General features: G+C 35.4%; 1 protein-coding gene across 1 annotated transcript in view; it reads left to right on the top strand.

Moving 5' to 3' along the window:
- The window catches only part of TAB2 (TGF-beta activated kinase 1 (MAP3K7) binding protein 2), a 117,225-nt gene extending 113,692 nt beyond the window's left edge, over positions 1 to 3,533 (top strand). The window contains exon 7 of the mRNA XM_044671649.1: positions 2,542 to 3,533. Within this exon, the coding sequence (XP_044527584.1) occupies positions 2,542 to 2,684 (143 nt within the window). The 3' untranslated portion in view covers positions 2,685 to 3,533. The remainder of the gene's footprint in view (positions 1 to 2,541) is intronic.
- Positions 3,534 to 12,619: the final 9,086 nt, after the last annotated feature.

Raw genomic sequence — 12,619 nt, forward strand, 5'->3', positions numbered from 1 at the left:
AGGAAGTGTTTGGTTCTAATGAATAACTGGGGTATAAAAAATGTTATAGTAAGATAAGAAAGAGGAGAAGCAGCCTCATGAAATTATAATATTTCAGTATCATCAAAATCACATTGTTGCCATTATAAGACTTTATGAATGGAATGAATATATGTTATTTATAAATAAAACATTCTTCTTTTAGATTTTTAAAGTGGTGTTGCCTATCTTAATCAGAGGCATTTTTCATTATTAAACTTGACAGAATTTCTTAACTCTAGAAAGATCTTTACTATTTAAAAGCTCTATTGCAAAAGCATACCAATTTATATATTAGATATTTTCATTAGAAATAAAATTATTCTTTTTTGCTTGAAAAAAGAAAAAGAAGCCTTTGTCAAAACTAAGACATTTAAAATGGTAAAAAGTTAGTTTTCTTTTTATTCATGAAATGAATTTTGCTTCTTAAATATGTTTAAGAACTTTTACATCAGCTTAGATTATATATTACAACCTGATCACACAGTTTTGAACTCCAACTTGCCTTTTCCTCTTGATTTAAGTGATATTTCATTTCAGAATAAATCTATTACACATACTGATAATGATTCAGGGTAGAACTACCATTGGGGTTTGGTTTTTTAATAGGTTACTTTTTGCCTTTACCTGAAGCTCAGAGTTGCTCCAGGTACAGCATATTACTTATAGACTCTTCTTAAAAGATGACAATTTATATTCATCTTATGAGAAGAGGAACTTTTATTTTGCTACATATTGAACTCTCTTGAAAGTCACCATACTGCTATTCCACTTGTATTTGTATTTTTATGTAACTCATAACACTGTTTAACAACACTCCACATCAGGGATTGTTAACCTGGAGTCCATACTTCCTTTCTTTTCTCCACCCCTGAACCCCAAGAAATTCATGAATATATATCAAGAGTACATATTCAGCTAGATTCGTGAAAATAAGATGTATTTTTGCTTCCATACATGGAAGCAAAAATACATCTTATTTTCACCAATTTAGCTGAATTTTGGCAGTGGAGAAAGAAATTAGAGATTATTTTTTACTCTCAAGAAGCTCATATTCTAATTGGAAGAGACAACACTTAAAAGAGAATTCATCTTCAGGGAAAATGGTAAGGCCTGGTTAAGACTTCCATCTCATCAAATGGGATGGATTTCTCTCTGTGTCAAATCTTGTGACATGTTAGGCAACCAGGTAGAAAGGATAGATAACAAGGAGAGTAAGGCATCTTTTGTGGTGGTGGCTCTTCCCAGCACTCAGTAGTCCCAAATAGATACTTTGATGGGAACAATAGAATAATAGAATTTTTGAGCTTCTTCCCTTACCGTAGGCCTCATTTGTATAACAGTACATTAAATTTAAAATTTGATTAAAATTTAAAACTATTTCAAAATGCTTTTTGCATTTTCATTCTTAAAGAAAACCAAAACTATTAGTAAATGTATCACTTTTCTTTTTTTATTTTATAATCATTTTGAATTTGATAATCAGCAACAAACACAAATCTCTTAAAGGAAAGAACAAATTCAACATAGCAATTCCTTTTTTTTTTTAACCCTTTCCTTCTGTTTTAGAATCAATAATTAGTATTGGTTCCAAGGCAGAAGAGTGATACCTTGCCCAGGATCACACAGCTAGGAAGTATCTTGTGGTCAAATTTGAACCCAGGACCTCTCATCTCTAGGCCTGGTGCTTTATCTTCTAAGCCACCTAGGTACCCCTAAACATACCCATTTCAAAGTTATCACAGTTAACTTCCTCTTTTTGTACCTATATTCTCTGCTTTTTAAAATAAAAAATGCTTCAATGATCCTTTCTTTTCTTTCTGTCTTTTGGCATAATGATTTCTAGCCCCTCTCTCCAATTAAAAAAATACCTTGTAACAAATAAGTATAACCAAGCAAAATGACTACATATATTCCCTTTGTCTTCACCTCTCTAATAGGCAATGGATTGAGTCATATTTTCAAGACATAGAGAGGAAACAAAAAGTTCAGAATATAGAAAGGTTGCAGAAGGAGGAAAAGCATTTGGGCTACTCCATTGGAACATAGAAATGGCCTTCAGTGATATGCACCCAAGTATTTTAGTTTTGTAACAAATCACTTCAGAAATTGTAGTGATGGCGTATTAAGAATATTTTTCACCACCACTTAGTATAAGCAAAATAGAACACGGCACTGGGTACATAGCATTATTACTGAGACTTGCTCCAGATCAGATCAGCTTCTCTGAGTCTCTTTTATCTGATTTTAAATTGAAAAATTGGGGAAGGGGGGATGATGTCCCATCCTGCCCCCCCCAGGGGAATATTGTGATATTTAATTAATGTCTGTAAATGGTAATGTTCCCCAAAGATAAAGGCAAGGAGAAGAAGAGGGTGAGATTTCACAGTGTGCAGTGTGAATTGTTAAACTCAATTAATCTACTACTTAATGCTATAGAATTATAGTAATATTATAGTAAAAATCATCCAATATTTAAACAGACCTTGTGATTTCTAACCAAAATATTTTTGCTATTTGCAGATCAAAGGCCCATTGCCAAAACACCAAAATCTCAAGACACAGAGGAAGATGAGGGAGCTCAGTGGAGCTGTACTGCCTGTACCTTTTTGAATCATCCTGCCTTAATCCGTTGTGAACAATGTGAGATGCCAAGGCATTTCTGAGCCAAAAGGCCCAATATCTTCTCTAAAAAAACCATAACAAATTTTCAAGGAACTGTTCTATTATTGGGGAAAAAATGTTTCATTGATAACATAAGATTTTGCAAATTTGAAGGTGTGACAAGATGGTGTTTTGCTTATGTTAAAAGGCAGCCCACAGAGATAATAATACCTCAGTGTTGTGTTGCAGGCAGTTGAAATTCATCACATGGAAGGTAATCTACTGAAAGACTTGGTTGCCAGCTGCCTAAGCCATGGACAGTATTAACAATATCCCATTAAGGATAACTCTTGTGTTCAATACTTAGGTGTTCCCAAAACACCTTTTCCCACTATGTCACTACTGAATTTTGACAGGGAAAAGGAATAGAATGGTAGCTTTTTTTTTTGTTTTTTGTTTTTTAAACTTTCAGTGAAACACTACATAGATGGAAAAAAATTAAAAAGGAACAAGATTTAACTATTTAAACTGTTTGCTGACACTTAGTGCCAATGGATAGGGGAAGAACTTGACAATTCTGTGGTACTCTTGGCCTTGTCTTTGTCTTCCCTGAAAACATCTCTACTCTGTGAAGTTAGCATCAGTCCAGTCATGTCTAAAGATGGGAAGGGAAACAGAGTGCATTGTCTATAGAGGACAAATGGTGAAATACCTTTGCTTTTCTTACTGTACATAGCTCTAGAGCCTGCTTTAAATGACTTCTTTATTATTTTCTTGTATTTCTCGATGTATAGTGTAATAGTCTTTTGTTAACTTTCTTTTTTCCCTTTAGTGATTAAGCACGGTGATGTCCTTTTTTAAAGCTTTATCTGAAAGAAGCAATGCCTTAAAATAAAAGAGCATTAATGAAATGAAACTATGCACAAAATAACTTTACTCATTCTGTGCCTTGCCCTTGCAAATGCTGTACTGTGAAGACCTGCAGATGCAGCATAGTAAAAATACAGGAAATATGGGAAGATTTATGCATTTAGTTCACTCTGTACAGCGAATTTTATGGTGGGTGACTCAACAGTGTTTTGCCCTCCAAAAAGCAATATAAAACAACAAATATCTTCAATCTACCAACAGAGCCACGAGAATAAGCTTGCTTCATCTGCCTGGTGTGTTGCAGAACTCTCAAGAGATATTTATTGAGGAAGTACACGCAGTATCAAAACCAGCAACTGCATCACACAGCCTTTTTTTTTTTTTTTTTTTTTTTTTTTTTTTTGAGAGAACTTTAAATGCTTTACTGTTTGGGCAATCAGTTTCTAAACCTGACTTGGTGGCAGTGTCACATATATTTATAAAATGAGGCTAGCCATATTTAGGAAAACAAGAAAAGCTGGAAAAGGAAAAGCCAACAAGCAGACTTGAACACTGAAGCAAACCTCAAGCATCTCTTTTTTTGACAATTTTTTAATAAGGAAAACTACTCAGATGATCAGGAATGTATGTAATTGAATGAAATCAAGCAAAAAATATGACAGTATGCATTTATAAAGGACAACATGAAAGGAATTCTGTAGCAGCACTAGGATGAGGCTAAAGGAAGTACTAAAATGTAGCAAAAGGCAAGAGACAAAGTAAATTTGTCATCCATGGTAAACATTTGCAAGTGGACATTTTAAAATGGAACAGGATTATTACAAGCAATCTGAGTGAATGCAAAGACCTGGGCTTTGAAGGCTTTGCAGTTCTGTAGGTGGGAATAAATATGACAATTCCAAGAAATTAGGCAAAAGAACCAAAGCACTTGCATTTGATGCATTTTGTTTCTAAATTAGGCCTTGTTTTTTCAGCTTCATCTGCAGTTCTATGTGAAGAATGATAAATCAGTTTTTACCTGTTTTATTAATAAAACCTAATTTGGATATCTTGAGTTGATGGTTTTGTGATTTAGATGGGCAAACTGTCTTTGTAACAGATAAGTTATTTATAAAAATTAAAAAAAGTTATATTCTAATGTTGAATTTTGTGACTTGTTTTTAACCTTATAGAACAGTGGGTAAGTGTACTCCAGTGGAACATTAAATAAGCATTTGAACCTGGAAAGGAAATCAAAATGCACAAATTCCATATTGTGGTGTTAAACTGATTCTCTTAGATTATTTTTCATCAGACCATTTGCCCAGTTTTCTCTACAACAGGTAAAAAAGAAGGTTGTAAAAACTATTTGTTGTTTATCTTTCAAATGAGCCAGGACAGTGATCAGTTTTTCATGGTTTGTAGAGGGAGCCTTAATTTATACAACTTTTCCTTGCCTTTCTCCTCCATTTTAGAGGTTCACCGCTGTAATGAAAGTAAGTGAGAAACACTGTGGTGTAGTAGAAGGAACACTGGGCAGAACATGAGGAACCTGGGCTCACATTCTGGCTTGAGCAGTTGTTCCTGCCTCTTTGTCCTTAGAAAAGTCTTTGCTCCTCTGAGCCTCAGTTTTCTCAACTGCAAAAGGAGGGATTCAAATAGATGAGCCACCTCCAAATTTTAAGATCCTGTAAGTGGTTTTAGGTCACAAATTTGGATGGAGATAACTTTCAAATGTAGGCTTGCCAAAAATTGTAAACAAATTTCTCTAAGATGGTGATAAAAGAAAGGAACATTATTAAATAGAACTGGGTAAAGCATGGGGTTAATCTGTCTTGAAATGCGATAGGAAAGAAATACGTCCTGCTATGAAGGAGAGCGATGCCAGCACATGTTGATGGTCTTTAGACTACTTGCAAATTATTGAATTGAAGTGGAATGTAAGAGTGTAAACCTGAGATGGAAAGATTGGCCTTTTTGTTTTTCATCACTAATTATTTGGTTCTGATGTTCTTTGCATTTAAAAATGTTATTGCTAGGCAATTGATGTAAACTGTTTAAACTTCTCAGGGAAACATGTCTATGAGATTTGTTAGTTTTGCTCTTATCTGCCAATAGCTAGTACATATTTACTAAGATGCATTTCATATTGCATGTTTTTATGTCAATATCTATGGGGGTTTTTTTCCAATTTTGGTAGAATTGATTCTACATTCTTTAGAAATTCCAGCTGCTTTTCTTAAATGAATGACCAATCTGAACTACATCCTACTCTTGGTTGTTTTAATAAGAGAAGGTAGGAAATTAAGCAGTTTCACAAAGTACATCGACCAAAAAGAAACTTTAGTCATTAGTTTTAACTTTTTTAAAAAAACCAATGTTGCTTAAAGTAAAAAGTAGGAAAATTGACAGAGAGCTCATCTATTTTTCTCATCCCTGTTAAATAGCAGCATCAAGGAAATAGCTAAAAGTAAAATAGAAAAAAACCTAATCATTCCTTGATTAAATTGGAATTGGCTGTATGGTGTCAACTGTATTAAACCAATAATTTGTTTAAGAGGCAGCAGCTAAACAGATGATTGATTTATGTGAACTTTCATCAGGATGTGATCTCATTTCCAGTATTCTAGAATACTAGAATTTATTTCTAGCCATCTCTTAGTATTTCTAGTCATCTCTTCATGTATCAAGTGGAATCAGATCTCTTAATTTAAAAAATAAAATTTCATTATTAATATCCATTTTACTTGAAGATTAAAAATGGGCTGAGACTACCTATTAAGTCAAGTTACTTATACATGGGTAAATGTAATTGAGCTAGCTGGAGAAAATAAAATGCCTCTCCTGAGGGAGGTCAATTTAGCAGCTTTGTATGTGTTAAATTGTGTTCTTTACCTGTGTGATATCTTTAGAAATCTAGCATTAAATAATGAATAATTTTTAATAGTTAAAGTTTGTATTAAAACTTCAAGTAATGTATCATTTTAGTGTATTAAGTGATTATTTCTGACTTATAGTCAATTAGACTAATCATAGAAGGAATGAATTGCTATATGTAACTATTTAGGAAATCATGAGACCAGTAACAATTCTCTTAAAACTGCTACTTTTTATGGCTATAAATGTATGTAAATGAACATTAAAGGCAGCTTAGTCTACTGGATAGACATACTTCTACTGGGCTCTGGGAGCCAGAAAACTCACAACCTAATTCAGGTTTCACCATTAATTTACTGTGTAATAATCATAGGAAAGTTACCTAGTCTTTTTTTTTTTTTTTTTTTTTTTTTTTTGGATAGGCTTCAAATCCCTGTCTTTTAAAGCAGAAATAAACTTGCTAGTGCCCTACTCACTTCCCAGAGATGTTGTGGAGATTAATGGGATTCCTAAATCTCTCTCAGTCCCCCCCAGAAGAAAAGTACTGTTTTCAAACAGTGGTTCATATTTGCATCTAAGAATTATGTGGGAGATTTTGCCATTTTGTAAATATTTAAGAATTTTAAGTTCTTTTTTCAACACTACTAATTGCAAAGGTAAGTTTTTGCCATTTCTCTCTGGAATTAGTCTAAGGGGCATCTCTTCAGTGGATCAGATTTGCAGTTTCTGTAATAGAGCCTTTCCTTCCCTCCCTCCACCCCCTCACTTAACTCCTAGATTAGTTGCTAATGAAAAAGATTACAAAGTTATTGGAGGTTAACATGAAGGATGAAAGTGTTTTTATATTTTTGTTAAATGTCCAGCTATCTTAAAAAAATGTACTTTTATGGTGAAATATAATAGGTAAATTACCTTCTCCAGGAAAATAAATACTTTGTTCAAAGGATTTGCTTCAGTGTTTGTCAGCTCTGCATATTTGTTTCATACTTAAAACAGCCAGCAGATATATTCATGTCTGTTGGCCCTCTATTCACACCTTCTTACACTCTTTTCCTTTCCCACATCTGCTCATCAAATGTATTACAACACTTAGTCCAAGAAGATTTTGCACCTATTTACGTGGTACAGTCAGTAAACAGACTTTACCTAAGAAATTATTTCTAGAGACACAAACTTCCTAATCTTTTTTGAGAACATCTTCTTGCCTCCTTGTTAAATCATTTGCAGTATTTCTGAACTGTAAAACCACCTTTTAGGGAAAACTCCAGAGTAGATAGACAGGTTCCTTTATGCAATGGAATCTTAAATTCACTGATCGCCCAATGAAATCAGACCATATGACCCAAGTTGTTAGAAAGAACTTTGATGGCCATTTAGGCCAACCAGTATCTGAAAAGTAGCTCCGCTGTAATATACTTAACAATATCTAACCTCACCTTGAAGAGTTACAGTGAGGGAGGACCCACTGCATTGGGAAGCAACCCATTCTCCTTTTAGGGAGCTCGGGATGTTTTTTCCTGGCTTCAAACCTGAATCTACTTCTTTGTAACTCTCATCTTTCAGTCCTTTGGGGTTTATCAGAACTGTGCTTTTAACCCCTCAAGTACTTGAATGCAGCTTATAGATGTCTCCTTTGAGTTATTCTAAGCCAAACATCTCTAGTTCCTTCAACTAACCTTAATCGCATAGATCCAAAACCCTTCACCATCCAAGTTGCCAGCCTTAGAAGTATGTGTTTTAGCTTATCATTAACCTTCCTTAACTGGCAACCAGAACTGAATGTAATCATCCAGATGTTATCTGAGTAAGACAAAGTAACAAACTATGAAGTCCTGGAACACAGGTTTTTTTCATGCAATATCATACTTTTAATTCTTACTCACCTTGGCAGTCCACTAAAATGCCTAGATCTCATTGCAGAGAAACCTGTCTAATCATACCTCCCCCATTTTGTACTTGCAAAGTTGATTTTTTTTAAAGCCCAAATGTGAGATGATGAATTTTATCCTCATATTAAAGATGGCCAACATTCCATGAGAGGCCTGCAATAGTCCAGTGATGAACCAGATTAAAGTGTAATTGATAAATCCTGAACAAAATAAGTAAAAAATAAAGCATTAGAAAACCACATATTAGCATCTAAGTCGATATGCAGCCCATTGAGATTCTTTTATATGGTGTAGTGGCCATTGCTTCCATTTGAGTTTGGCACCATTGTCTTAGATTCAGTAAAAGGCTATATACATATATGTATATAGCCTGTAGAGATCTTTGGACCTTTTGACTCACCTGCAATGATATTTGTCCCCAGTCTTTTATATAACATCAGCAAATTTGATGAGCAATTAATCTAAAATTGAGATGAGTCACTGAATGAAAATACAAAATAGCACAGGGTCAGGGGGCAGCTGGGTAGCTCAGTGGAGTGAGAGTCAGGCCTAGAGACAGGAGGTCCTAGGTTCAAACCCGGCCTCAGCCACTTTCCAGCTGTGTGACCCTGGGCAAGTCACTTGACCCCCATTGCCCACCCTTACCAATCTTCCACCTATGAGAAAATACACCGAAGTACAAGGGTTTAAAAAAAAAAATAGCACAGGGTCAAGCATAAATCCTTGAGGCATTCAGTAATAATTTGTTAAGTACTTACCATGTCTAGGCACTGAAGATAATCCAAAAAGAAAAAAAAAAAGCCACCAAGGAGCTTATGTTGTCAGGGAGCAAAGTTGACATTGAAACATTAATGACTTCTTTGAATCTAGTCTTTCAATCAGTTCTTATTATCATCTACTCCACATCTCTCTTCCTTTTAGACCAGAACAATATGAACTATTAAGTGCTTTGCTAAAATGCATCTACAACATTCTACTTGTCAACTCTCTTAGTAATAATGGCAAAAAAGGGAAATAATGTTACTTAAGTATGATCTGCCTTAGTATCTGTGTCACTGGTTAAATCACTGAAGTCTCCCCATACCCCAGTTTCTTCATTTGTAAAATGTGGGGGATGAATTGGGTCACCTCTTTTAAGTCCCTTCCGATTCTGAAGGATAGATTAGTCTATCAATGTCTTTGTCTTATAAAGGATTCTAGATACATTCAAATGGGATTACACTCAAGGCAATAGAAAAATAAATGTATAGTGAATGCAAGCAGGTTTCGGTGTATGACCAGTAATTCTAGTGTAAGAAATGATGCAAAGATTATCAAGGATATGCATGGCAAAAAGATATATGATGGTCAGGTAAAGAGTAAGAGGCAACCAGCCAATAGATAAGTTGAGTTGTACATTAGAAACCCCTCAGAGAGAGAGAAGTCCCTGATAAATGGAGTAGATCCTTTAAAGGTTTATGGAAAAACAGGCCAGCATGCATGGGATGAAAGATCTGCATAGGCTATAAACTTCAGGCAGTTTCACATAACATTGTCACAGGTCCATTGGGAACCTCCAATGGAGATGATTTTCTAGAAGATGCTCATTGTAGCATCATCCCCCAATGACTTCAAGGCAAATCTCACAAAATAGACCCTGAAAACCAAGGGAAGCCTTCAGGGTATAACATGGAATGAGCAGGGATTGAAATGGCATAGTAAATGCTTAGGAGATGTGGCATTTTTCAAATGTGAAAGTATGTCTTAATCCCCACTTTCATCCTAGGAGTATTCCATAGCCCTATATATTAGCTCCAAAGTGTTTGATAGCCAGATTGTAAAATGCTGATCTAAGGCATATCAAATAACTATTAATATAATATAAATAATAAATATGGGGACAACTAAAGGTAATGAATTTTTTAGCCATAGCCCAGCCATATTATGTCTACCAAGGTGTTTAAAAAGAGACCTAATATGGGTGAAAGGTGTTCCTACACTAAATGTATTATGAAAGTCTGTTTAAGAGCAAATTCAATTTGCCAAATATTTAAATATATTTTACATTCAAGGTCTCATTCTGGATGCTGAGGAAACAAAAACAAGATCACAGTTCCTATCCACAAAGAGCTTATATTCTATTAAATTCAAAAGTACCCTTTTCACAAATTTGTCTATTCAAGGATTGAACTTCACATTGATACTGTTTCAAACAAGGTGACTATTGCCATCATCAAGTTGAGTAATCAGTCTTTCCATTTGATGTCTTTCATTTTAATATACCAAATCAATCACTACTGATAATAGGTTTATGATCCTATTGTTAATCCCAAAATATGGGATCCTCTTGTGTAATACCAAAATTAACTATATCACTGACTTGTTCTAAAGCAACCAAATTAAGTTTTCACTTGAGATACTTTGTTCTTGTAGCAAACAGCTTCACAGGAAGGAAGTGGGGAAAACCGTCCCTCTCTTCAAACATAGCTACCCATCATTTGTCACCCCACCCATACCAAGGACCCTAAATTAAACTGATGCTTTCCTCAACTCTAATTTTATGACAACTCAGCAGGTCTTGTATTATCTCAAAGGGGAGTTACAAATCAATTTAATTCACACTGTAATGTCATAAAATAGATTGAGATCCCAAAGGCAGATGGTAGGTAAAAACTTCCAAGTTGTTCCAAGTCACAACTCCCCAAATTCTGGCCCTGATCTCGTGACAGTACTAGTTTAATCTCACGATAACAGGACTCTGCTTTGCATCTAAATTTTTGGAAGTGGCTGGATGAGTATTTCTGACATCACTTTTTACCAAAGTCAGTGGCTTCAGAAGAACATCCTTTCCACCTTAAAATCTATGGTCAGAGAGAGAACCAACAAGTCTGTGGTGAGATGCAGTGCCTCTTTCCTGCTTTCCAAGCACATTGTCTAGATATCTTGATGTCAATTGATCGCTATGTGGCATGGCTTCTAAACTGCTGAGTAAACAGATTAGAAGTCAAGCAAAAGAAAAGTGCAAATACAGTCAGAGCAATAATTACATGGGAGCATTTGGAGTTGAAAACATTGCTCACCAGGAAAGATTTTAGAGAGGAAAACTAAGCCTTCTCAATTTTTCCTTAAGAAACAACCTCATATAGTATCAGTTACCAGAGTTATAACTAGGAATGTGCTGGTTAACGTTTAACAACCTACTCTCCAAAAAAAGGGTGGTGAGAGGACATTGACACATTTTAATGGAATCTGCATTAACATTTTCTCCATTAAGTCTAGACAATCAACAGTCAATCAAGTCTTGATTTGTAGAATTTGTCATTTTCCAAGGTATAAATGTTCATACTGAAAATTTAACAATTGGTCAAATAGGAGCTGACCCCAGCACACTGCTGGCTATATAACAAGGAACTTTTTTGCTGAGGGCATAAGAGGAACTCTTAGTCAAAGTGGCTGAGAGGGACAGAAACAGAGACCCCACAACACCATGGGCCAGACTACTCCAAGAGAGTGGGAGGATCATCCGATAGCTTGCTGTTTTAAATATTCTTGACAACTAGGAGTTAAGAGCAGTTATTTTTTCCCCCATACTTGGCATACAAAAAATCTGATTACTTGTAAGGGGTGCATGGAATCTTCAAGCAATAAAGATGTTTTTTGATGGAGTCGCTGAAAGGGATTGAAGCCAACCTCTCAAACTATCATCACAGAATGTTTAGAACTAGGAGCACAGCCTAGAATTAGAAGCATCGTCTAGCTGAGGGATGTCAAACTCAAATAGAAGCGGATCCTTGCAGACTGCATATTGACTTAAGCCAAAATTAATTAATTAAATTAATATTGCCGGTTATCTATGCTAGGTGTGCAGTCAATAAAGTTCCTGGCCTAGAGTCAGGAACACCAGTGTTCAAATCCTGACTCTGACCCTGGATGACCCTTAGGCAAGTCACTTTAACCACATTTGCCTCAGTTTCTTCACCTCTAAAATGAGCTGGAGAAGGAATCAACAACCTACTTCAGTATCTCTGCCAAGAAAATGCCAAATAGGGTCACAAGGAGTTGGACACAACTGAACAACAAAAATTTGTATTTTTATTTTTTTAAACATTGACCAGTCACATTATCTGGTTCAGCCTCACTTCAGAGTGTAGGGCCCATCCACTGGATGCCTCAGATCTCATCCATCTCCTTCATTCTTCAGATGAGGAAACCAATGAGGGTGAATCCCTTGCCCAAAGTCACAAAGGAAGGCTCATCGACTCATTGAAAATTGAGACTCTTCAGATGGAGTCAAAAGGAGTTCAAGTCTCCTAGACTCACAGACTTGAGGGCTGGTGCTGTGACGAACGCCTAATACACCATCTTGTCCAACTTTCATTTCAGAGGAAGAAACAAGCAGAGGG

Source organism: Gracilinanus agilis, chromosome 4, assembly GCF_016433145.1.
Source record: "Gracilinanus agilis isolate LMUSP501 chromosome 4, AgileGrace, whole genome shotgun sequence".
Classification (NCBI taxonomy): Eukaryota; Metazoa; Chordata; class Mammalia; order Didelphimorphia; family Didelphidae; genus Gracilinanus; species Gracilinanus agilis.